This window comes from Neolamprologus multifasciatus, chromosome 7 (assembly GCF_963576455.1).
Source record: "Neolamprologus multifasciatus chromosome 7, fNeoMul1.2, whole genome shotgun sequence".
NCBI lineage: Eukaryota > Metazoa > Chordata > Actinopteri > Cichliformes > Cichlidae > Neolamprologus > Neolamprologus multifasciatus.
The window spans coordinates 2888157-2914664 of record NC_140445.1 but is presented as its reverse complement, the minus strand read 5'-3'; the positions used below and the strand labels follow the sequence as shown (position 1 = coordinate 2914664).

General features: G+C 43.2%; 1 protein-coding gene and 1 long non-coding RNA gene across 2 annotated transcripts in view; one reads left to right on the top strand and one right to left on the bottom strand.

The window, feature by feature from the left end:
• The window catches only part of gan (gigaxonin), a 25317-nt gene extending 6082 nt beyond the window's left edge, over positions 1-19235 (top strand). Inside the window, exons 7-13 of the mRNA XM_085168628.1 lie at positions 1787-1908; positions 3039-3151; positions 4077-4226; positions 6975-7111; positions 9185-9319; positions 10862-10971; positions 11060-19235. Of these exons, the coding sequence (XP_085024754.1) occupies positions 1787-1908; positions 3039-3151; positions 4077-4226; positions 6975-7111; positions 9185-9319; positions 10862-10971; positions 11060-11232 (940 nt within the window). The 3' untranslated portion in view covers positions 11233-19235. The remainder of the gene's footprint in view (positions 1-1786; positions 1909-3038; positions 3152-4076; positions 4227-6974; positions 7112-9184; positions 9320-10861; positions 10972-11059) is intronic.
• On the bottom strand, positions 14386-26508 carry LOC146513466 (uncharacterized). Its single transcript, XR_014875382.1, has 2 exons — positions 22771-26508; positions 14386-21365 (listed from the first exon to the last, which is right to left on the bottom strand). It is a non-coding gene; the product is annotated as an uncharacterized LOC146513466 (long non-coding RNA).

Genomic DNA, 26508 nt, shown 5'->3' with positions numbered 1-26508 from the left:
GTGGAGGTGCAGTGGGTTGATGCAGTTTTTTTATTTAATTACATAAAAGCTCAGATACTTAAGGAAGCTAATAAATCTGATAAGACAATTTTATCCCTTTTCCTAAAAACCGCTGATCTGTACGAGATCAGTGCTACTGCAGTGATCGATATAATGGCTGTGTGAGTACAGCGTTGATCAGAGTGAATGTGGGAATAAAAACTGTACAGATGTCTGCTTGATTTTGCATACAGCGCTCTGCAGCGCCGACTAGAGGGAAGGAGGTGGAACAGGTTGTGTCCGGGGTGTGATGAGTGCGGTGGCGTTGAAGGTGAAATAAACACTCCAGCTTCAAAAAGACTTTTCTGGCGGTTATTTCATGGTTCATGCTTTGCAGGGTTAACTCCTTAATATTTTGTGTGTGGCTCTATAGTGTACTGGTTAGCACATTCAAATGGTTGATGGTTCGATTCCATCTGCATCTGACACATGGCCCTTTGGGGTTGTGTCAGGGAGGGGATCTGATGTAAAACGTTCCCAAATCCAGCGTGAGGTTTAGGGAGATTTATATCTGCTTGTATTTATATAAGTAGATATAAATACTTACTTTTTGTCTGGTTCCCTGAAAACTGTCAGAGATTTAATGAAAGTAAATACAGATTACAGTAACTTGTACAGGGAGAAAGAAATGATTTTCAGGCAATTCTTTTTTTCTCGTACTGGAGCTACAGTTACTCTGCAACAGATCTTTCTGGCTTCAAAACAAGAAGATCTAGTGTGTTCTCGTTAGTTGATTTCTAAACTCTTTGTCCTAAACACCCATTTAAAAGCTATATTGTTTTGTAGTTTTCACTTTGTTGGCCTACTTTTAAGATTAGGCTTCAAACTTTCCTTTTTGCTAAAGCATATAGTTAGGGCTGGACCAGGTGACCCTGAATCCTCCCTTAGTTATGCTGCAATAGATGTAGGCTGCCGGGGATTCCCATGATGCATTGAGTTTTTCCTTTCCAGTCACCTTTCTCGCTCACTATGTATTAACAGACCTCTCTGTATTGAATCATATCTGTTATTAACCTCTGTCTCTCTTCCACAGCATGTCTTTATCCTGTCTTCCTTCTCTCACCCCAACCAATCACAGCAGATGGCCCCGCCCCTCCCTGAGCCTGGTTCTGCTGGAGGTTTCTTCCTGTTAAAAGGGAGTTTTTCCTTCCCACTGTCGCCAAAGTGCTGCTCATAGGGGGTCATATGATTGTTGGGTTTTTCTCTGTATCTATGAAGCGCCTTGAGGCGACTTTTGTTGTGATTTGGCGCTATATAAATAAAATTGAATTGAATTGAACTTATGCAACACAATCAATTGTTTGCAGAGAAGTCATACTTTGACTGGAGCTCAGGAGGTAGAGCAGGTCATCTACTGATCGGAAGGTTGGTGGTTCGATCCCTGGCTCCTCCAGTCTGCAAGATACTAACCCCAAGTTGCCAAGTTGCTCTCCGATGCTTCCATCGGGGTATGAATGTGTGTGAATGTACTTAGAAAGCACTAAGCTTGTGAGAATGGGTGTGATTGGGTGAATGTGGCATGTTGTATAGAGTGCTTTGAGTACTCCAGTAGAGTAGAAAAGCACTCTACAAGTATCAGTTCATTTACCATTTAAAAATACGTTTAAAGGATGTTAACTCGGCCTGTTCTCGGTCTCCTGTGTGCACTTGGTCTTCAGTAAAAGTACCAGGAAGGCCGACTCACATCCTGTCTGAACAGAGTGACGGGAAAACTTTTTGTGTGATCTGATGCTTTCATTCTCTGCAGAACCAGGAAGCCGACAGCTGCGACGCGCTGCATGTGTCCTCTGTATGACGCCAACAGGCAGGCTTGGATAGAGTTGGAGCCAATGAGCGTCGCCCGCCTCGGCCATGGATTGGTTGCTGCCGGTCAGTGCAGTCCACCGCACCTGTGATCCATAAACATTAGGGGTGCAACGATACACAAAATTCACGGTTCGGTTCGATACTTTGGTGTCACAGTTCGATATTTTTTCGATAAAAAAAAATGTTCTTTTTAATTTGTCATTTATTAAAATTATAAATATATATTTTAACTCAAAAGTACAGTTTTTAAATGTAATGTTGCTGAAACAACAAAGTAATAAAAAAAAAATCTATCTGATGGAGGAATCACTCATCTTTGGAAAAGAGAGTTTATTACAGAGAAATGTCTCTTTCCAAAATAAAAGCTATACTATACGCTTCTTCTGGGCTATATTCTCAGCAGCATATTAAACATATCAGGTCCCCATAAGGAGAATCATGTGCTAACGGCTGTCTAAATGACTCGAGTAAAGTTTGTAGCATGCGTGCTTGTTGTTTTTGTCTGCTTCCACTTGTCTTTGCACTAGGATGATGTCGGAGTAAATGTGCAGTCGTTGTGTTCCCACTAGTGCTGTCAGCGTTAATCTGAAATGACGTTAACACCACAACACGGCAAATCTCCGCGGATCGCCCCGTGCGTGGGGCTGGACGGCGTCAACACGTTAACGAGCTAACTGCGCTAATGAGCTAACTGCGCTAACACACTAGTTCCCACCCATGTAATTGAGCATTTCGTGGCACATCCAACATACTGTTTTACTTTTGTCCATGACGCGCTTACCTTCAGGGTCATACGTCACATGAAGATCAAAATATTCCCAAAGCCAGCTCTGAATGAGGGTGGGGGAGGTTCAATTTGCCATGTTGCAACGAGAGCTTAGCTTCTGTCTTGCTAGCTTGCGCTGCACTCAGTGAATCTGCGTTCGACTACTCCGCCTAGGCTGCACTGTCGAGCGCAGATCCACTGAGCGCTCAACACAGACAGCATCGTCAGAAGGAAAGTTGATAAAATAAATTAAAAATGTTGTATTGTTCATACATATGCGTACCGAACCGAAAGCACTGTATCGAACGGTTCAATATCGATACGAGTATCGTTGCACCCCTAATAAACATGTCTGTAACAAAACGCTTTGTGTTCAGTAAAAGACATTAGCAGGTGTGTCATTAGCAAGGCTGTCTCTGTTGGTCAGGGGGGTTTCTGTTCGTGGTGGGTGGAACAGATGAACACAACACAGTCCTGGCCAGTGGAGAGAAATATGACCCCGACTCCAACACCTGGAGCCCGATTCCCCCAATGCTACAGGTACGATCACGTTTCTGAAACAGTTACTCATGGAAACCCATAAACAGATAAACGGCAGAAATAAACTCCTGTGTGAGTGTGCAGAAAAAGTGCAAAGTAGGGATGCTGTATTAAAAACAACAGAATGGAGTGTTTTGCAAATGCCATATGATCCACTCTCTCCATCTGCTCAGTGCTTTTCTGCCAGATAGACACTAAACATGTATGAAAACCATCATTCATGCTGCTTGGCTACATAAATATTCAGTATATACCAGACGTAGAGCAGACATGTTGCTGCCATATTGTTTTATATTTGACTTCATGGCCATCAGGTGTCAGCAGTGCTGCAAAAGTTCCCTGACAGCTGAAGGGTTAAAGGCAGACGATACACAGAGCGCACGATCGTTCTCCAGAAAAGTGATGTCATTCACTAATAAAAGTTTGCTGTCATTATTAAGTTCCTGATATGAAGTAGCTGGCGGAAACATGCTGGAAGGTGAAGTTAGGGGAAGATCATCAGCTTATTAAAGCTGCTGCACCGAGATGAATTTGGCACAGGAGCACTGCACAGTCTGAAAACAATACAATAAATAATACACTTCAAGCCAGTCACAGGGTCTGACCCCACCGCTGCGTTTGTGTTGACACAGACAAACAGCTGTTTGAAAACCTGACGGCACCAGCGGTACTCTTCGTGGCTTTGGTATGCTCTAATAGCGCATCTGATTTAAACTCAAGTCCCCCTTTGCAAACAAACCGGGCCACACATCGCCCAGCTGTGCCCAGTTGTGCTTTGCACTTATGAAACAGCTGAACTCGGAACTCAGACGTGGGAACACCCAGAGACCCCAGGAGGGTGTTTGTTTGTGGCTGAGCGTACAGCTGAGCTTGGGGGGTGTTGTTGGCGGCGGTTGATTATATTAACGTCCGCTGACGTTCTCAGGCTCGTCAGAACTTCGGTGTGGTGGAGCTGGATGGTCTGATCTATGTTCTTGGTGGAGAGAGTGAAGAGCTGGGGCTGATCACTGTCGAGGTGTTCGACCCCTACTTCAATACCTGGAAAATGCAGACCAGTATGACCATGATCCGCAAGGTAACCCCCTCACCTATATACACACACACCCCTCGGGTATTCATATCATCTAATTGACATAATGCTTTCCCTAGCCCCTTACCCTAACCACAACCTAACTGTGACCCTGAAAAATACCTTTAGATATATAAAATATCTAAATGTTATCAAATAAAATAAAAACAGACATTAAAATAAATAAATGTTGACGTAAGTGTTGAACAATTAATTAAACATAAAATTAACATGACAGAAATGCCCAAAAAGAAAATGTTAAAAGTGCAGAAATTGCATAAATAGAAGCAGGACAAATAGTAAATGTTGTGCAAACAAAGGAATAAAGTAAATACAGAAACAAATAAGGGTCTAAGGCAGCGGTCCCCAACCCCCGGGCCTCGTCGTTTGGTACCGGGCCGCGAGAGTTGAGGCTCAGGTGTGAAATGTATAGTTTTCAGGGTTTTTATCGGTTTTCAGCGTTATTTTGTTATCGTTTTTATCGTTTACTCGGTTTTCCTGGGTCTTTTCACGTGTGTTATGAATAAATCTTCTTTTTTTCGGTACCGGTACTAGTTTTATTTTGTTGTATTTATCCGCAACACCTTAAAGGCCGGTCCATGAAAATATTGTCGGGCATAAACCGGTCCGTGGCGCAAAAAAGGTTGGAGACCGCTGGTCTAAGATGCTGCCCATGTAACTGCCCAGGCTCAGGTTCTGTTGTGGATTGTTGCTGCGTGTCATCCCACCATTAAAACGATCAAAATAACACCATGAAATAATTGTAGACCACTTGGTGGAAGAAATGTCTAAATGTGAAGCCGGCACGTGATATCCCACACAGCACCAGCAGGGTTTGCTGAAGTGGTGCGACAGATCGAATCGATACTTTTAGTGAGTTGGGTTTGTTATCAGTAGTTAGTTTTTTAGGATTTCTACAGCATTTCCATCTGAGCTCATCTGTTCTGCAGAACCGGAAGCGAACTGGCTGTTGAGTGTTAATGATGGGTGACAGCGTCGGCAATTTGTCATCTTACACGAGAGTCTGAAACCACCAATCAGAGAGCTGCATGAGGTCAGCTTCTTGTTAAATTTGAAGGAAGGACCAGAAAAGATGAAAAATTTACACAGAAACGAGTCAAATACGTAAGAAAAGGACGACACGGTCTCACATTTAGCTTGGATGAGTTGTGAATGTTTTCAGTAACGTCAGCACTAGAATTCCCAGCACAATGCCCCTATTTATGTATATTGGACTCGGTGTTTAGCTATTTTTGGAATAGGCTGGAATTTGACCCATATTCCAATTGGGAATGCTGTACCACCCGGAGCGCTTGGAACTACGGTTGGCGTCGCTTGTGTACGCCAATGATTTATTGGCTCAAACTCAAACCGATGGATGTCACTTTGATGACTGAATGTAAAACTCTGAGTAACAGGATTTGTCTATAAACTGTATATAAAAGATGACCTGCAGTTATGTCACGCAGCGATTCTGGACAAATTTATTTATATTTTTAAAGTGTGTGTTTGGGATTTGGTTTGGCAGCTGTATCCATACACAGGTCCAACACAAAGATACACAGATCTCCTTCGATTCGCCTTAGATTAACCCTTTAAAACGGAGTATGGGTCAAATTCTAGCCTATTCCAAAAATAGCTAAACACTGAGTCCAATATACATAAATAGGGGCATTGTGCGGGCACGCTCTGTTTTGCGTAACTATTTTTAAATCCCGGTAGCTCTGCAACCACGTGAGCTAGCGCAATAATTTTTTTTGCATATGAAACCGGAGGAGTTGTACTTACATCTTATGCCATCAGCTTGTCCTCGGTCACAGTTTCCTTCCACATATAGCTTTGCAAAAACTGCATAAAAAGCACTTGCAGCAACAAAAACATAATATTCCAGAAACACGCTTTGCCGATTTGATCAGCTGTTCATAACACTTCCTACGTTGGAATAGACGTCAGCGCGAACTTTTGCATGTCTGCCATGACCTGCCCGAAACCGGAAGTGACGTCATTTTCGCGGAAATGTCGTGTTTTTTTTACCATCAGGGCCTCATGAGCCTATACTGGTGTTTTTAAAAGTTATGTTTGACTTTATGACTTTCTGTGTGGTTTCTGGGATGCTTAGGACTCATATTGCGCTGCTGGAAATAGTTTATTTTGATGCATATGCTGCTTTTTTACAAATTTGCATTATAATATTTATTTTCGTTTTTCCTGCAGTGTATAAAAATTGGTGTATTTCAAAAATAAAACTATGAAAACACTCAAAATAAATTTCCTGTGGTAGGAAACTATTTTGTGCAACTTTTTTGTATTTACAGTTTTGAGGGATAAGCCTCTTAAATTTCTCTAACTAGAAATATATGTTAAAAAACAAAAACGATTTTCAATTTTTTTGTAGTTTATTGCACTTTTTTGCAATTTATGTAATTACTATGCACTTAATGCAGACATATTATTAAAATCTAGGCTGTAATGGTTGTATTGATGTATAGCAACTTGAAATGCTCCCAAAAATGGCTCCACAGCATGTAAAAATATAATATAAGCTCTGGCAGACTTGGTTCTATGGTAGGTCTTAAAGGGTTAATGACTGGATGTTGGTGGTCTGTTATGACCCCGTCTTCGGCTCTCGTTGTTCTGAAATGTTAAAAACAACAACAACATAAAATCAGTGACAGAAATATTTGGTTAGCTCGACGGCTGGACGACGCTTTGACCTCGTCTGATTTGTACGATCGCCTCCGTCTTCTCCTTCAGGTCGGCTGCTACGCCTCCATGAATAAGAAGGTCTACGCCATTGGTGGGGGCTCCTACGGGAAGCTGTTTGACTCTGTTGAATGCTTTGACCCCAAAACCCAGCAGTGGACGGGGCTGTGTCCTCTGAAAGAGAGAAGGTAAGCGCAGCCTCTGCTGTCTGTGATCTTAAAACGTTAAAGTCTGTGTTTCCTCACAGTCCTGACGTTTTTGTTTCTTTGCAGTCAGCTTGTTTTGGGGGGGGTTGCTGTGCAACACTTAACATTTAACTTCAGTGTTGTTGCTTTAATTTGGACTTGTTTATGTTGCACAACAGGAAATGAAACATAGCTCTATAGTCACCGTCATTCTCCCCAATCTGAAAGTTTCATTTTCACTTTGACGAACTTTATCCAACATCACAGCTTCACTGACTCGCTCAGCAAGTGTAGCCGTCGAGTCATACGGCGCAACATTGTGGTTTTTATTGTGCATTAGTTGTGTCACACCTTCTCTTTTGTATTGCTGAATCCACACCCAGCATGCTAGACCCGTCTGTGCTACTCATGTGGATTTCACATCCACAGCTTTTGGTTTCATTATGCGCTGTTATGAGGGTTTTTTTTTCTTCTCTGTGGGCGTCTGCAGAATTTCCTTATTGGTTTTTCTGTACTTTTTAAGCACAGCTGCTGCAACTGCGCTTTAACCACAGTATGTTCAGAATCAGCTGAGGCCTCTCACAGCCGTGGCGTTGTACTGAAATACAACTAAAAAATGCTAAAAGGCAAAGGAATACCATACTTTCTGGACAATAGAGCGCACCTGTATATAAGCTGCATCCGCTCTATTTTTAAAAAATTTAAAAAAAAAAGATATACAAGCCGCACCCAGCTATAAGCCGCAGATATCTATGATGAAAAATTAGATATTTTCTGCATGTACAGAACAATCTTGTACTGTAAATGTACATGTATGTACCTGAACAGATTCTTTCCGAACAATGCCTTTTAACACGGCAGCAACTTTGCTAATTAAAACGGAACAGAACCAAGAGAAAATAACCGCTATTTATTTACCTCCATTTTTCCTGTATTTGAAACCACAAGTCACTTTAATCATCTTCGCTGAAACCCATGAAGTCGTCTTCTTCAGTGTCGGAGCTGAACAGGCTCAGAAGCGCTTCGTCACATCTGTCTCCATCAGTCTCGCTCTCCGTGTCACTGTCATCCTCCGGTGAAGTTGGCTCTCTAACTTGCATCATACAAACTTCTTTGTGTGGTTTCCATGATGAAGGGGCGAGGATTTGAAAATAATTACCAGTTGATAATTTGTTGTGCGTGTTCTATCTGCTAAAGAAAAAGTAGCGTATTCTTCTTTGCATTGATTTTTCATCTATCTTGTTTTTTATTCTAATTCTGGTTAGAGTCCCCCTAGTGGTGGAAGAAAAATCCACAGAATAGCCGCACCTTTGTATAAGCCTCATGGCTCAAAACCTAGGAAAAAAGTAGCGGCTTATAGTCCAGGAAGTACGGTAAATTAAATAAATGTATTTCAAGAGCTGGACCGGGCCTCTGCAATATGACCCATGAGTTTACGGATTTTGGATCCTCAAACTTTTACCTGCCACCGTTTGGTTCCAGAAATGATTCTATATAAGACAAAATGACATAAATATTTATTCCTCCCAAAGTTGAGTGAGGGTCGAGTAATAAGCTGTCACTTAATGATAGCAAGCTGCTCGAGGCGAGCCAGGTTATTTGTCTCATTAAAAATGCTCCCAAAGGCACCGATGGCAGTGTCACTGCGCTGAAACCACATCGGTCTCCCACCTTCCTCAGAACGTCAGTTAACTTAACCACTGAATAAGTTCTGTAGTTAAAGACAGACGACCGTAAATCCTCGAGTTGTGGAGAGAAGCAGTGTTTCCTCGAGGTCCTCGAGGCTTCACAGGGTGTACCTGGTCACATGCATCCTTTTTATGGCGTTAATTATTCAATTCAGATCAATTCAGTTGTATTTATGTAGTGAAATATCAGCGCTTTACGTTTGTAAGGTAAAGACCGGCAATAAGATGACGCTCTGAGCCGGCACTTGGCGAGAGTGGGAAGGAAAAACTCCCATTTAAGGGAAGCGATCTCTCCCGTATGACCCGAATTTACTTATTATCTTTAAATGAATTGTTAAACTCCTAATCCCGCTTTACCGTCAACCCTCAAAATGTCTGTGCTGCTCAGGTTCGGCTCGGTGGCGTGCGGCGTCGGTCAGGAGCTTTACGTGTTCGGTGGAGTCAGAAGCCAAGAGAACGACAACCCCGAGCAAAGACAAATGACGACCTGCAAGTCTGAGTTCTACCACGACGAGATGAGGAGGTGAGTCGTTAAACGTTGAAACCACAGACGCAGCCACAGTGACGTCAACTGTGCTGGCGCAATAAAGTGCTCGAATTCAGCGCTTTCCCAAACGCTGTTAAACAGGGGAAGGGATTTTTAACAGTTTATTTTGAATGCTTCCATTATTTCATTTGCACACAGAACTGAAAAGATTTCACAGAATTCTGGTTCCTCTCGTTTCATTCAACGATCCTCTTTCGCCCTTCTCATTCTCCGCCATGTGCGTATGAAAACAAAGGCACTGTGCATGTGTGTTTTACCCAGATTCTATCAATATTTCATTTTCTAATCGTTGCCCAACATCATACCGGTGTTACCGTGAACGCTATGATGTGGCCCAGCCCTAGTTCTGTTGACCCCACAGATTTCTAATCAGGTCTTTGTGTGGGCGAGTCAATAACCTTCCCTTGTTGAGTCAGAAGACAAAACAATGACCCAGTTTTCTTTCAAAATCTTTCCTTCTGTCATGGGTCCACCTTGATGAAATTCCCACTTCCAGAAGCACTGAAGCATCCCCACAGCATAAGGTCAAGGTCAAATTTATTTATATATCACATTTCAAACAGCCGATGCTGCACAAAGTGCTTAACAATATAAAAATGGCATTAAAAAGCAACAATGTAATACAATAATAACAATAAAAACAATAATAGGACAGTAAAAGAATTAAAACAATAACTAAACTAATTCAAATAAGACCAAAATGCTTGGGTCATAGTGTGTTAAAAGCCAGGGCGTAGAAATGTGTCTTCAAGTGTTTGTGCAGATCTAATATTTAAGGGGAGACTATTCCAAAGTCTGGGACCTGCCACAGAGAAGGATCTATCACCACGGGAGTTGAGGTTAGTCCGTGGGATGGGACAGCATTAGTTTTGAGCTCGTGGTTTTTCCTGGAGCATAGGCAGAGAGGAGCTCAGACAGGTAAGGAGGGGCTCGGGCATTAAGTGACTTAATTGGATCCTGTAGGCGACAGGAAGCCAGTGTAAAGAAGCTAAAACTGGGGTTATATGCTCTCTCCGTTTGGTACCAGTTAGCAGGCGAGCAGCTGCATTTTGAACCATCTGAAGACGATGGATGGTGGCCTGATCTAGACCATAATACAATGAATTGCAGTAGTCTAATCTGCAAGTAAGAAAAAGGAGAATAACACGCTCAAAGACGTTAGCCGGGAGGTTGTCTTCAGTGCACTTCGTTCTGGTTTGAAGGCGTCTCTTCTGTTTTTCTTGCAGCCTATTCCTGTCCAGGAAACGCTGTGATAACTTCATATATCCATTTCCTGCTTTGTGAGCATCAACAATTATTTTCCTCAAGTCTAAATTGATTTCTTTTATTTTCGGCATCACGCTTTCTCCGGTGACAGCTGAACGTCTTGTTGAAGCTTTTATTTTGTGTGTGTTTGGACGATAGCGCTCCGTTTGAACTTCATCGTTGCACTGATGAGCAGAGCTGTCCTTACAGTTTGTACGTGTGGCTAATCTTACGATTGCATTATTAAAAGAAGAGAAACATGTTCTGCCGCAGGTGGATGTTCCTGGATGACCAGAACCTGTGCATCCAGACCAGCTCCTCCTTCGTCTACGGCGCCGTGCCCATTGGCGCCAGTATCTACGTGGTGGGGGACCTGGACACAGGTCGGTGAAAACATTAAATAAAGCTCTCCTGGGCTTTCAGGATGTTCAGTGTTTGATCCTGTTACCCTCCCGCTTCCTTTGGTTGCAGGCACAAACTTTGACTACATCCGGGAGTTCCGGCGCACCACCGGGACGTGGCACCGCACCAAGCAGATGTTACCCAGCGACCTTTCCAAAACGGCCTGTGCCAACTTGCGCATCGCCAATTGTCGACTGTTCCGCCTTCAGCTGAGTCAGGGCATGTTCCGGATCCGAATCTGACCCGAGACAGCAGCCGGACGCTCTGTCCCGGCTCCATGTGTCTCCACTTTTGCACACTGGTCCGCTCTATCTGCTGTAGGTCTGAGTTTATATACAAACACTAAAGCGCTGTAGTCGCTACGCTTTGAAGATCTCGACTCCAGTCATTGGTTTATACTCACGACCCTTTTGATGTATATTTATTGTATGACCAAATGGGATAGACTTTAATCTGAACACATTTTATGGGTTTTATGACATTTTTCTTATCTAAATCTATTTTCTTTGAAGTGTGGGATCCTTTTTTTACAACTTTCTTTTAAAGGCTCATTTTGAATGCTTTCTGGTTCTCGGTTACTTGGCGAGGGATTCATTATACACCAGTCACTACCCCTTTATTACACGAGAAATCACGCTGCACAGTTTTTGCAGAGGCAGCGAGACCCGCTGTGGTGCCGCTTTATTAAAGGATCACTCTAGATCATTTCAAGGCTGCAAATATCCCATTATTATCACCGTTATGACGTTCCAGTTCATGATAACTTTGCACACGTCACCTTGTGGTAGAGATACGAGGGAAGGATGAGTCGCACGTGAAAGCAAAGTGAAAAGTTGCAGCAGGAATCAGCTGCCTTTTTGGTAAATGCATTAGACACTTGCCAGCTGACTCAGTCACATGCATATTAAGCCTCACACGCTGGTTTGTTTTACGTGTGTGTGGATGGATAATGTTCTGTTTGGCATTTGCTGGTCACAGCAAAAACTGTACGCAGAGTTCTGCTGCTGCAGTTCTCGATGCTCGTGCTAAAGTTCAGAGAAGCCACAGGCGGCTCTGAACACTCGGTTTCAGGCAGGTAGCTAAGCTGATGCTAATTGTTAATCATTGCTGTTACGGTGATCCCACCAGCAAACACGCCTTCCTTTACCATCAACCTTTAATGCAAGATGCACATTACACCACCTTAGTTCATGTCTTTAGGTGACGCCGAGGTCAACCCCCATGCTGCTGTGACAGAGTAATGTAGATAACTGACTAATGAAAAGGTGTTTTTACGGAGCCCCGCAGGGGACATGGGAGAAAAAAAAATTAAGACGGACTTTTGCGAGATCTCGCAAAAGTTTTGCAAAATCTCGCAAAACTAACTCGGGATCTCGCAAAACTTTTGCAACAAAACTTTTGCGAGATCTCGCAAAACTAACTCGGGATCTCGCAAAGCTTTTGCGAGATCTCGCAAAACTAACTCGGGATCTCGCAAAACTAACTCGGGATCTCGCAAAACTAACTCGGGATCTCGCAAAACTAACTCGGGATCTCGCAAAAGTTTTAGCCGCATTCTTCCCATTAGCTCGAAGCTAACGGGAGGTCGAGACCTCCCGTTAGCTTCGAGCTAATGGGAGGTCGAGACCTACTACAGCCGGGAGGAACACCGCTTTCCCGGCACATTGTGCCTCGACCGCCCGGTCGGCTTCGAGCTAGCGTCCGAAGAATGCGGCTAAAACATTTGCGAGATCTCGCAAAACAAACTCGAGATCCCGAGTTTGTTTTGCGAGATCTCGCAAAAGTCCGTCTTAATTTTTTTTTCTCCCATGTCCCCTGCGGGGCTCCGTATGTTTTAAACCCATCGTGGGGAGAGAATAACTTTGGTTTTTACAGCCTAAAAAACATAATGTGGGCACTTTAGCAGCACTTTTAGGCTACGTCCACACGTACCCGGGTATTTTTGAAAACGCAGATTTTTCTATGCGTTTGCACCTTTTGTCCACACGTAAACGGCGTTTTTTGTCACTGAAAATGGAGATTTTTAAAAACTCTGGCCAGGGTGGATATTTTCTAAAACTCTTTTTTTGCATTTACGTGTGGACGAGAAAAACGGAGAAAACGCAGCGTCAAAGATGTGCGCATTTTTTGACGTCACACTATGCGCCACGTTATTGTTTCGGTGAAATGAATTTCTACAATACTGTTACTGTTAATTATCTCTGCAGTGTTTAAATGCTTACATATACACACACAGTTACTGTCCCTCCACACATACGACTTGGTTCTGCTCATGGACTGTAGAAAACATGGACGACGCGACCCCGCCTCCTACCATTGTGCAAAAATGAGGCCAAAATACCCCGCTTGTGGAGGCTGCCATCTTGCAAATTTGGAGCCAGACATGCGCAGTAGTGACTTGAGGTGGAGCGACTGTGTAACGCTCCCGCCCACACACCCGCTGGACGTGACCGCAAACACGCCCCCCTACACTTTTTACGTAGCCCGGCTGCTCGAGTTTTTTTGCTGGTTTACCGCGACTGACGACTCGTTTATTTAAGGTAAATACAACCATGTCACTGTTATAAAAAAGACACACAGCTCATCATCTTATAGTTCTAAAATCACTCTGTTGTTAATTCGTTAGTTAGCTTAGCCGCTAGCATACGCACTGTGTTGAAGGCTTGTTGCTAGCTAGTTAGCGATGCTACACACCTGCTACTCTTAACTTACCGAAAAAGTACAGCGGGGCCTCGGGTCCTTCTGTCGGGTAGTCCAGTTTACTGAAGAACACCTCAGGCTGTCAGGTTAAAACACTCGGTCGTGTTTTCGTAGCGTAAACGCTGGGCGTCCTCTCAGAGCCTACGCTCTATCTGCTATTCGCGAACGGAGATACGCAAGTTTCTCCGTGACTGCAGCTGTCAGTCAAAGCTCTTATGATGACGTTTCACCCCAATTTAACATCACCGCGGTAGGAATTAGAATCAAACTTATGGGAAAGGAGACCCCTTGAACATCAATCAGCGTGATGAGAGCTATTGAAAACAAAAGAAAGAATCTTTGGAAAAAAATTATCTAAGGAGAATTAATTTATTTTAGTCTGACCGCAGTTCCATCTGCTAACATGGAGGAGGTGGGGTTTATGACCTATACTGCAGCCAGACACAAGGGGGCGATAGAGACGTTTTGGCTTCATTTTTGGGGAGCTGTCGCGTCGTCCATGTTTTCTACAGTCAATGGTTCTGCTTCTATGCCCCAGCTTTGTTTACTTTTTCCCACCGAGGCTTCTAGACTTCTGATTGGCCAACATTTCTACGCGGTTAGGAATATAGCGCCACCTGCTGCTTTGGCATGTTCCTAGCAGCGTTTTCCATCATTTCTGCCTTTACGTGTGGACGGGATTATTTTTTAAAACGAAAACGGAAAATCTCCATTTTCAAAAATACCCGTGTACGCGTGGACGTAGCCTTAGTCTGATTGGTGATCCTCGTTGTTACGTGCCTAAACTGAACCCTAATCATCCCGCAACAGTTTGACAGTTTAGAAGAAGGAAGTAAAATGATTTTGTACAGGAAGCTGTAGGAGCACAGTTCTGAATCCACAACCAAAGATTTCACAAATGTCTCTTAAACTCCAGGAAACTGTCGACGTTACCGGAGGCCGTCGCAGCGCGGTTGCGTCCTTTAAAAACGATGCCGTGCAGCTCAGACGGTGTAGAAAAGCCACGTGGAATCCTCCAAACTATGCACGAACACGGGTGACTTGCTTTTGGCGACGGCACCTGATTTCCATATATTCACAGAAACGTTCCCATGCGCTGATTTCAGCGTTTGCCTCTTGGAGCACAAACTCTTTAACGGATTATCACTTTTTATCTGAGCTGGTCCGGGCCCGGTCCGTTCTAAAATAGCGCACGTTACCATGGTGATTTACTGGATGTGCTGCAGCTTTGCTGACCTCCGACCTGGCTTTACAGTCAGGACAGTTTTGGCGTCTCTTGACCCCGTTTGTTCTGTGTGAGTTACAGCTGCTGGTGTCTGTCCTGCACTCAGCGGCCGCGCTCGCTAAGCAGAGCTCGTTTCATGCAGCGCGGTGTGCGTTCGGGCCGATCGCCCCGGGCCAAAACACAACTCTTTCAATTTGAAGCGACGCGAGAATGTCAGGTTTTAAAGACTTGCGCAAAAACTTGCATTAGACTGCAGTTGGAATCACGTCTGTATTATTTTGCAAGCTTATTATTTATCATAACATAAATATTTAATACTTCAACGCCATAAATATAGCAACAGCATCAGTTCAAGCGCTAATATGGTATAAACTGATATGTTGCAGCTGGTCGCCTTTATTTGCTGCACTGTTACTGGCTGGTTTGCTACACAAGCATTTGTAGCTCACCTAACAAAAACACTCCTGTTTTTTTTTTATTGTTATTTATTCCAAAATATATGCAAAATATCATCTCGTTTTTGTTTTTGTTTGTTTGTTTACTCTCTATTATTACCAAGCAGCAACCTCCAGGGCTGGAAAATGAAGCCAGTCCATCAGTATTACAAGCTGTGGTCTGAGGAGCTTGGAAGACTGAAGAAGCTTCTTGGAGGTGAAACATCTTCAGGAAACTTAAAGAAGTCCAAGCTCCTCAGACTACCGTGACCTGTATGACTGAGAACCTACACAGACATTAAGTTTCTGTCAGTATCCAGACTCGCAGGTTAAACTGTCCCCATGCGCAGCAGAAATAAATATGTTTACAGCCTCCTGCACAAAGACAGTTTCTGTTTTCTATACAGGCGACTTCTCTGGCCCCACACAGACCGACCTACCTGCTAGCTGTCTGCAAGGCTCCTTCACCTGGAGCGGTCATGTTCAATGAATTGAAGCCGGACCTCTCGATGGAGGTTGCGGTGCCCATATCTAGACGTTTATTTGCTCTCCATGTTACAAAAGTCTTCAGAGACTGGGGGGACGCTCCAGTCGCCTTCGTTAACACCTCTACACGTTTTTTTAATAATAAATTGTCAAACACAAGAGTTGATTGTTTCAATATGATGATTCCAAGGGCCTAAATATTACGTTTCGCTACAATAACAATAACGATTAAATATCGAAATAATTTGCTACAAAATAATAAATAATGCAGCTTCTGTCAATTCAAAGGGTTTACATGTGAGGACGTCATAAAAATCACATTAAAAGGATTTAAACAGCCACAGATGAACAACCACACAGGCACATTACATCGTGTCATTATTTAACTAAATCTAAGCCAAAAAGCAGAAGCAGTGTGTGAAATCCTAAAGACGCCGCGATTCAGAACCACCTTTATGTCCCACCGCAACACCTCCGTCTGGTTGAGGTCTGGACTTTGAATCTCCTTTCTGTGGCTGTAAAACGACCAAATCGTTACGCCTCCACCACCCTGCTGACAGCAGACACGAGGAGCCGCGTTTAGCCTCCAAACCTGCGGCTCTGTGTTGTGGACAGACGTCTCCGCTTCGCTCTCATGATTTGTTCCAGAAGTCTCGTTTTCAGCTTTGCGAACCGAAGACGTGCAGCAATCTTCTTTTCTCCTGGAAACCAAAACCAGCCGTGCTTCTCCAGTCTGTTTGTAATTGTGCTGTCGTGACCTTTAACCTTTAACTGATGCATGGAGTTCCTGGATGCTTTGCAGTTTGCAGCCTGGTCTCGGGGGGATTTCCTGGGACGTCCTGCTGCCTCGAATGCTTCCACTTGTGAATAATCGTTCTCACTGCAGAACTTCAAATTGTGAGAGACCTGCACAAAGGTTACAACAACTACGACACATAAGGAGTAAAAAGAAATACAATATTCCACACAGACAAGTGAGCAACAGCAGATCATTAAGAGCTACATTAAAAACAGTCACACGTTTCAGCTCTTTCTGTAGATTATTCCAGATTAAACGGGAATAATGCCTTTTTTCCCGCTCTGTCCTGATTCTCAGGACACAGTATGACGCTGTGAGAGCGAACGCTCTATTGGTTGTGGCTTTTACACATATAAACACACAAATAAGAGGAAACCAGCACAGGCAGAGTCTGACCTCACAACCCAGGTCCCTGCTGATGTCTTTCCTCCTCAGTATTGTGTTAACAGACCAGCAAACTGCCAAAGTTTGCATACTTGCAGATGATCAGTTAATCGAGTGCATCTGACTCTCAGTACCAGGATGCTCAACCGCTTATTTCCCATGGAAGCAGTGAGGGTGCATCTAGTGTTTCACACGCTGCTTCTGCCTCAGCGTTTAGTTTCTGTGAAAGAAACAACGACTCGTTGTCACAACGTCGTGTATTCTAGTTTATCAGAGTTGGATTTATCAAATTTTAGGACCCGATAAGGAGCAAATGACTTTTATCTCCTGATATTTAAAACTTTAGAAGTGATAGAGGGTGCGCTTTCTCGTTAGCATGACCGTCGCTAATTGCAAAATCGCTAAAAGAAATTGCAGGAAATGTGCAAACCTAAACACAGCTGGTGCAACAGGCTGTGAGGCACGAATACGAAGCAACAACTACAATGAAACGGTTTGTGTTTGGTGCTGTAAATGGATCGTTGACGTCAGTGGCGTTAGAGAAAAAACGCGGGTTTATTTCGACCTGGACGTAAATGGTTCTGTTGTGGCCGCCGTTAAAGTTTCTGCCTGTATAGATGTGAGGAAAGACGGAGCTGACAGGTTTTTAAACCGTCTGATTTTCATCATCTGACACATTTGTTTGTCTGAAATTCATAAAAAGGCCATAATTGGACAGAAAGCTCTGATATGACAGCCCAGCCGTAACTTTCCAGGGTGTCTTAACATTTAAAGTAAGTCATATGGTTTCCAAGCTGCTCCGTGTGCTAAACAGCACTTGCTCTCATGTGTTCGCACCTCATGACTGTCTTTGTTGTGATGTGCTGGAAAACATTATTAGGGAAAATAATGGCCGTCTAACCCGAAAAGAACCAAAGCTGTGTTGTGAAAGAAAGAGGGAGTCTTGTTTCACTTTGTACTTTTGTAACTGGTGCACGAGGAAGTTTTGTAACACGTTTCCCATGAGTGTTGTTCATTTACGTCAGAGGAATTAAAACTCTCGGTGGTCAAGCTGTGTGTTTTTGTCTCGTTTGCTTCTCTATTTTATTTCAGCCTCCAGACAGAGCGACATGCTTAGTCGCTTTCCTGCTGAAAGCTCCTCAATAACACCTTTTATTGTTTACGTTGACTGCATTGCTCAATAGCACACTCGGAGTATTTGCATTGGTATTATGAGGCTGGTGTTTTTTCCTGTTTTGTATCCGATCTGTGCCTGACCAAGTTTTCTTACTCGAGATGTGCACGATGCACTAAAGTTCATTTCTAAAACAGACGCGTGCGACGTGCTCGAATTTGCACAAAGTCGTCCACATTCCGTTCGTGAGGGTTCTCAGTACAAACAAGCACCGAGGAGGACGGGAGGGTGAATCCTGCCGGTAAATGTGCTGATTCAGCCGAGAAATGCTGGGAAATATGATTTGAAAGCAGCAAATAATAAGAAAATCTGCAGAGCTTCGCTGCTTTACTTACCGGTATTCTGTTCAGTTGCTACTCGGGGAAGCTCTCTGTCGGCAGCTCTGCTCAGAATCGCAGCCAAAGGGTGGAAGGTCTCATAATGTGGATGCTGCACCAAGAAAGCGAAGCTGTTGATTTACTGCTTGATCGATGGCCACGAGCTGCGATTAATGACCGAAGAAGATGGTGGGTAAAAGTGTTGGAAATGAGCTCAAAGTAGGCCCGCTATGCCTTCACGGGCACCTACAAGGTGAGCTGTTTCAGGCATGTCCACCTGGGAGGAGACCAGAACACACTGGGGGGCTCGTGCCTCTTGGGGATGGGCCTGGTGTCCCCCAAGAACAGCTGGAGGAAGTGGCTGAGTGGCAGGTGGATGCACCTGGATGCTAATGAAGAAAAGGTAGAAGCTGATGCACAAAAATATGCAGGAAATGACGTGTGTGACCTCAGAGCCTCTGTTTAATGTGCAACACCTACACACAACTGCATTTTATAGTAAACTCCCCAACTTTACATTGTTATTTATCTTCAGGCCACTGAATCAACTATTGGTGCCTGCAGGGCTGGTTTAATATAGGAGGGTAAAAGTTACGTTTTCATTGTTTTGTTTTTTACTTTTTCACAATCTAATGACTGTGAATTTCCAGAGAAATGAGATAGTCTTACAAGGCCAAGCGAGTAACCTGATCTCAACCCAGTAAGACCATCTTTGTGAGGCACTGGGGATGCAGTGAGAGCACAGGATGGCTGTAATTCCCAAAACGGTTCATGCGATTTCAGTGGAAACGGTCGTCAGATGTTATTTCAAGATTATTTTCATTATTTCCGAGTCTGTATGACAAACTCCATCCTTGGGACTTGCATCATTTCCTTTGCATTTTGTTTGAATTGAATTGATATACCTTTATTAGACAAGGGGGATTTTTTCCAATAAGACTACAGATGACGCTGCCTGTTATAACTCGTCTCCTGAACAACTCACCGGAGGGCCTGAGGTGTTGCAACAGGATGGCTTTTTTTTGAGGCACTGTTGGCAGCATGGTAGGGGTGGGGTCTCTACAAGAAAGGCGAGATGACCCAGCGGAAGCAGGTGTAAACCTCAGAGGTGATACTGAGGTAGGTGTTGTGGTTTGGGACCTTTGGGAAGAGATTTTAAGCTCCTCTCTCTTTTAACAGCCTTTCTCCTTCATAAGGACTCACTCGCTGCTTTGTTAGGTACACCATGCAATTGTCTAATCAGCCAATCACATTGCAACAACTCGTATTTCAAGATTAAACCACCTGTCAGAATAGGGAAGAGAAGTAATCTCAGTGACTCTTAACCTGACATGATTGTTGGTGCTAGATGGGCTGAGTGGTTAATATAATTAATCATGTGTAGAGTTACCTGAGAATAATCTGAGAAATACACAGTGAGCGATAATTCTGGGTGAAAACCCTGCAAACTGCCCACTCGGGGTATGAACAGACCCCACTATGGCCCAGTACAGGTGTGAAATCTGAGCCACGCTGACAGTTTAGTGTGGACAGCCCACAGTAAACAGAGAGGGCCCGTGGCGTACCCACAGTATGCCCACATTATAGATGTGATCAGTCCCTTTATGACCACACTGTACCATCTTCTGACGGGTGCGTCCAGCACACAGCGTCACAAAGCTCAAATCATCTCAAAACTGGTTTCTTGAACCAGTTCTCTGCACTCCAACGGCCTCCACAGTCACCAGATCTCAACCTAGCGCAGCGGCAGCGCGTTTGGGATGTGGTGGAACGTGAGATTCCCGTCGTGGATGTGAAGCTGACAAATCTACAGCAACTGTGTGATGCCGTCACGCCAACACGGACCAGAATCTCTGAGGATTCACCACCTTGAATCTGTGCTGAGAAGAAGTGAGGCAGTTCTGAATGAACAAGGGCGTCCAAGCCCGGCGTTGTGCCAAAAACTGATTGCTCATATTTAAACTGCTATAAGTAACTTGTTGGGCCATAATATGTGAAACATATGTCAAATGCATCCCTCATGGATGACATAAAGTCATCTTGAGCCACAAACAACATTCGTGTAACAAGGTAGAAGCCGCAATCAGTTTTTGGCAGCGACTTTTATATAACCTTTATTTATGCAGTTAAAAAAAAAAAGATCTCATTAACATTAAAAATGTCTTTTGTAAGAGTAAGTTGGCCAAGAGGACAGCAGAAATGGCTCAAATATTACAATAGTTCTGTAACAATATTTTAAGTGGGGATAAAGGAGCGGATTGGTTATAATGTGAGTACAATAACACAGAGTTGTAAAGATACTTGAAAAACTGATAATTTTTTAATTCTCTATATAACCCCTTTGTAAACCCGGTTCACCAAAGTCTATTTACGAACATACGTAAAGATATTACACATAAAAAAAATACACAGAAATATTGGAAATCAGTTTTTGGCAAACACCGGCACCAGCAATGTGTTCATAATAAAGTATCTGTGGAGTGCATGTTCCAATCTTAATAAAGTTTTCTCCAAACCTTTTTCTCTCTTTTTTTTGGGGTGGGTCTGTTCCCTGTGTATGTATGAAGATGTGATCCCCCTTTGATCTAAAGTGTTTGAGGGATGAAAAAAATGGTTATTTCCCACTGTAAGGAAGAGGACTCCCTTACTATATTTATTTATATTATATTATCTGTATAGCACTTTAGAGCACACCTTTCACTTTATTAAAAGCACTTTATCAAGCACTTTATTTAGCATTGCACTTTAAGCATGGATGGCAAGAAATTTAAATATTTATTGGGAATTTTAAAATCAGTTGGTAGCCTTATTCCAGATCCTGCACAGCTGCTCCTCGTCAAGGAATGTGGTGGTTGTCTGTGAGGAGAAACGAATGGTGATTAAGGTTTACCAGTAAGGAAAACTAATGCAAGTGTGTGTGTGTGAAATCTAGGAATAAAAGTGGTGCAAATAAGTGTAAGATAATGATTACTCACCTTTCTTGCCTGTGTCCTCTTCAAGGGTCCAGATACCATTTAAAGGTTCCGGGAGAGACCATTGGTAACAAGAGTGTGGTGAATCTTCTTGTGCTTGGGTTTCTGGGTTTTTATAATACTGGGTTTGGTGTAACAAGTGTAAACTATTTATTAATATGTAAATGTGAAATTTATTTATATATTTATTTATTCTTATTGATATTTTGTATACTGTGGTGGAAGGTTGGGATTTAAGATTTACCTGAGAGTGGAAGAATGGTTTAGTCTGTGACAGCTGAACATATTTAAGGCTGCTGGTTGTCATTAGAGGGGGATTTATGTGCTGTGAAGAAGCTCGACAAGTTAATTGTTGTAAGGAGAGCTGTATAGTAAATAAATACTTTTGTGTCACTACACTTGCCTTGGTCCATCTCACTGTGTTTCCAGCCGCTAAGGGCCGCCACATTTTTAGGACATCTAACATCTTTTTTTTGCAGGTGCAGGCTTGCACAGTCGAGGTGTTGCCTATAGCTTGTTCAGTAAAATCAAACTTGTTACAAATCTGCATCAAGTGTATGTCGGTAGAGTTTAAACGCTGTCTGAACCTTTGCTCTCACTCTTACATGTTTGTAAAAACACAGAAGTGTCTGCTGTCGCTTTGTCTGTAATAACTTTGTCTCTTTGTGGTTTTTTGTAGCTCATTTTAGTATCTTTGTGTCTCTTTGTGGTCACATTGCATCTCCGTGGGGTCATTTTCTCTTTTGTCTTTGTTGTTATTTTAACTTTTTGTTTTTTACGTGTCTGTTTCCATCATATTACATTTCGATAGGCTGATGTTTTCTCTTTAAATTCCATCTATTTGTATTTCTGAATGCTGAAACTGAGTTCATGATAACAAATGCGTAGTTACTCTTACTTTGGAGCCTCATGATGTCATTAAGTACACAGAACACAATCGGGCTTGATGCTCTCTATTTTTTCTGCTTTTTTTCTCATCATTTTCTTCAGTGATGTGTTCAGGATGTGGAGTGTAATACTTAAGAAAAACCACAGAGATCACACTTAATCAAAGGGAGATTACCCATGATGGATAAATATCGCCACCCCCTCATCACCTGCGTATTTGTCATTCAAATACATGTTTGTATTTCTGCTGATTTGTATGATGCGCAGATAAACAGCCTCTGTGGATGGAAGTTCTGCCATGAATATAACTAAACAGGTAACGGAGCCAAAATGCACAGAGGGTTGGGAAAATCAGCCACAATGTAAAGCATCTACCTGGGAAGCATTTTTTTATGACCCACCTGTGTATGTCAGTAAGTGGGAACATGAGTCACGGTGACTGTCAGCAGTAGCTGGGAAGGCATGACTCCGGGGATCGTATTGTTCAACATCCGCTCGGATGAGACATCTATGACGGACGTTGGCAAGTTGTGGCAAGTTGATCTTTGCGATCCAAAATAAACCTGTCGGGGTCCAAACCTGCTCTGCTGGGTTTTTTGATGGACGACAGTAAAACCAAAGATATACAATGTCCTCTGACGGCTGCAGCATTCATTACATTCCTTCGGATGTGGACATAATCCTGTTGGTTAGTCATTCTGCTGGGGCAAAAATATGTTTAGTATTTTCATGGCTAAATACATTTTTGAATGATAAAAATCCTTATTAATTTTCAAATATTAATATTAATGTAAACGATAAAATAGCAATAAAATGTTTGGGTTTTGTTCTTAAAAAATGATGTGGAAATTCCAAACACAAAGCTTCCGGGAAAGGAAATAGGCACAATGCTACTTACACCCTATTGGCTGGCATTTGCAAAGTGTTGTAGGATGATACCTTAAGGCAGCGGTCTCCAACCTTTTTTGCGCCACGGACCGGTTTATGCCCGACAATATTCTTACGGACCGGCCTTTAAGGTGTCGCGGATAAATACAACAAAATAAAACTAGTACCGGTACCAAAAAAGAAGATTTATTCATAACACACATGAAAAGACCCAGGAAAACCGAGTAAACGATAAAAACGATAACAAAATAACACTGAAAACTGATAAAAACCCTGAAAACTTTACATTTCACACCTGAGCCTCAACTCTCGCGGCCCGGTACCAAACGACTCACGGACCGGTACCGGTCCGAGGCCCGGGGGTTGGGAACCGCTGCCTTAAGGTATATCTTCTGTTTGACCTGTTAACATAGGTAGTTTTCACCATTTTTAGACAAAAAAATTATGTTGTTTGGGTTTTGTTCTTAAAAAATTATGTGGAAATTCCGAACAAAAAGCTTCCGGGAAAGAAAATGCAGCTTTGGGAAGCTGAAATAGGCACAATGCTACTTACACCCTATTGGCTGGCATTTGCAAAGTGTTTTTAGGATGATACCTTAAGGTATATCTTCTGTTTGTCCTCTTAAAATAGGCAGTTTTTAGCATTTTTCCACAGGTCTCCCCGCAAATACCAGGGGTCTACTTTAATTTGAGAAAGTCTATTTATTCTAGGCTTCTCAAAAAAACGAAGGGAAAACTTGATAAACAACAATAACTGGAAGCTGTCTTTTTGCAAACAATCAAGACTACCACGACCTGGATGACTGAGAACCGACATAGACACACATGTGCACTGAAGAAGCAACAATAAAACATCCAACAGGTGATAGTTTTGCAAGTGCTCTCCACGTACCATCGCTCTCATCTTGTCCCTCCTCACTCATGTTTCTCTAGTTTTAACTTTTGTCGGTGTCTTTGTCATATCGTAGCCAGGAGACTTTTGTAAGATCATGCAAAGTTTGCTATGTCTTGCAGAACAGCCTCATATGGAAATTTTAAGTTATTTTCCTCAAAATTTCAACTTATTAACTCGAAATTTTGAGAAAAGTAACTCGAAACTAGATCGCAACAAACTGGCGCTTTCGAGAGTACGTTTGCTGATAGTAACGCCATGTGGTTAATAACAGAAGGATTTCATCATTTGTGAAGCCATGCTGAAAATACTTGTGCATTCATGACCTGGTAGGTTAGCTGTAGCGTTTGTAGCTGAGGGCTTTAGCTTCCAGGTAACAAGGAAATGACATAATTCACGTAGATTACTGATTGGCAGCGCTAACTCAAAATATCGAGTTATGGATACTTTTTCTTTTAGTGGAGGCAACAGGCTTCCAAAACCTCAAGAGTCTGGGAGAGATAATGGGAGATGGGCCGTAGAAGGCCATCAACCCAGCAGCAGGACTGGTATCTGCTCCTTTGTGAGAGGAGGAGCAGCGAGACCGCTGCCACAGCCCTATAAAATGACCTTGAGTGGGCTACTCGGATGCAGGTTTCTGACCAAATTGTCAGAATAAGACTCCACGAGCACAGGATGAGGTCCAAACGTCCAAAGACAGTCACGCAGCACATGTGACAGATGTTATGGCACCTATGTAAATGTACATGCTTTTTGTAGCAGTTGGGTTTTTCAGTTCTCCTTTGTGGTGGCTCGTCACATTCTTGCTCAAGAGACTCTTCGTCTGTCTTGCATGCTTTACTGTGTCCGTTTGAGGCTATGCACAGATTTCAGATGAGGTTTCGGTTCAGGGACTCTTGGGGCCACAGGAAGCCTTCAGCTTGCACCTGCTGAGATATATAAATTCCCCTCTTGTCTTTTATCCATCAAGCTCGGGTCCTACCGGAGGCCTGGGAGCTTGAGGGTCCTGCGCAGTATCTTAGCTGTTCCTAGAACAGAGATCTCGGATGTTGTTCCCGCGCTCCGATTCCCACTGGGACCCCTGTTACTTTCACCCTCCACATCTTCTCCAGCTTCTCGTTTCCCTTCTTTCTGATGTTGCTGTCATTTGGTATCGCTACATCCATCACTACGGCCATCTTTCTCTGCTTGTCTACCACCACTACGTACAGCTGGTTAGCCATCACCAGTTCCTCCGCTCGATCACTCGAGAATGACTTCCACGTATGCCCTGCCTGCTAGCATCTTGCACCCTGCTGTTATGTACACTTATTTTATGTTATGGAGCTTGTGCTCAGAGCTCGTTCCTGTGCTGCCATGATTTGTCCCTCTGTGCTGTCTTTCAGTTCAGCCACTGGTAGGATTTCTCAATTATTAGCCACTTTAGTCACTTCTTCTATCAGATATGCTGTGCAGGGCCCTCCCCTTTCTCAGGTTGCTGCTGCCTGGGTTTTCACTAAGCACACCATCAGTTGTGGCCATCTTCCAGATGTACTCATGGATCTGTTGTTTCCTCCTGGACAGCGGCTCTGACACTCACTAGTCCTCAGCCACTTTCTTCCACTTAGCGCACAGTTTCAGGGTGCTGGGGAGAAAGCCCCCATGTCAGTCAGAGTCAGTGGCTCCTATCTCCTCCTTTGGTCAGCTTATTATCCCAGCAGGGTACCTGATCATGCAGCTGACTCTTCAGGACTTATCTGACCCTCTGCAGGTGTTTGGCGGTTGCAGCTTTCATAGCAGCCTCTTCATGATTCCGATTTACCTGCATACGTTTTAAATGTAGAACTTTTCTGCATTTATTCTTGCAAAAGATTCAGGTTCAGCACATACTGGAATACAATGCAGTGAAGCTCTCGGGCTTTATGTTCTGCTTTCAAATAATCATTCCCAGCTGCTGTCATATTATCAGAACTGCTGAGTCTATACACTTAAAGGGATCATTTACTTTTCTGTCTGATCTGGTTTCTGGATTTATAACAAATGATATCCAACATATAGGCCTGTAAATACAAATTTCTTCATTTTATGTGCATAATGTGTATTACTTAAAGAAAATCAACCCCTTCCCTTTCTGTTCCCCATTTCTGTTCACAAAGTTGTCTCTGAGAGCCACAGGAAACTAACCTCTGCCTTTGCAAATGGCAGATGTATCTAATCTGGCCGTGGGGGCAGATTTCGATCAGCAGCTCGGAGCTGTGTAAACTGCCCGTCGCCTGCACGCATCAGCCCGCCAGCGATCGTCTTTTCCTTCCCTGGGAAGTGACGACGCTGGATCATTTCCTCAGAACTGGGAAAAGAAAATGAGGATTCGCCTGAAGTC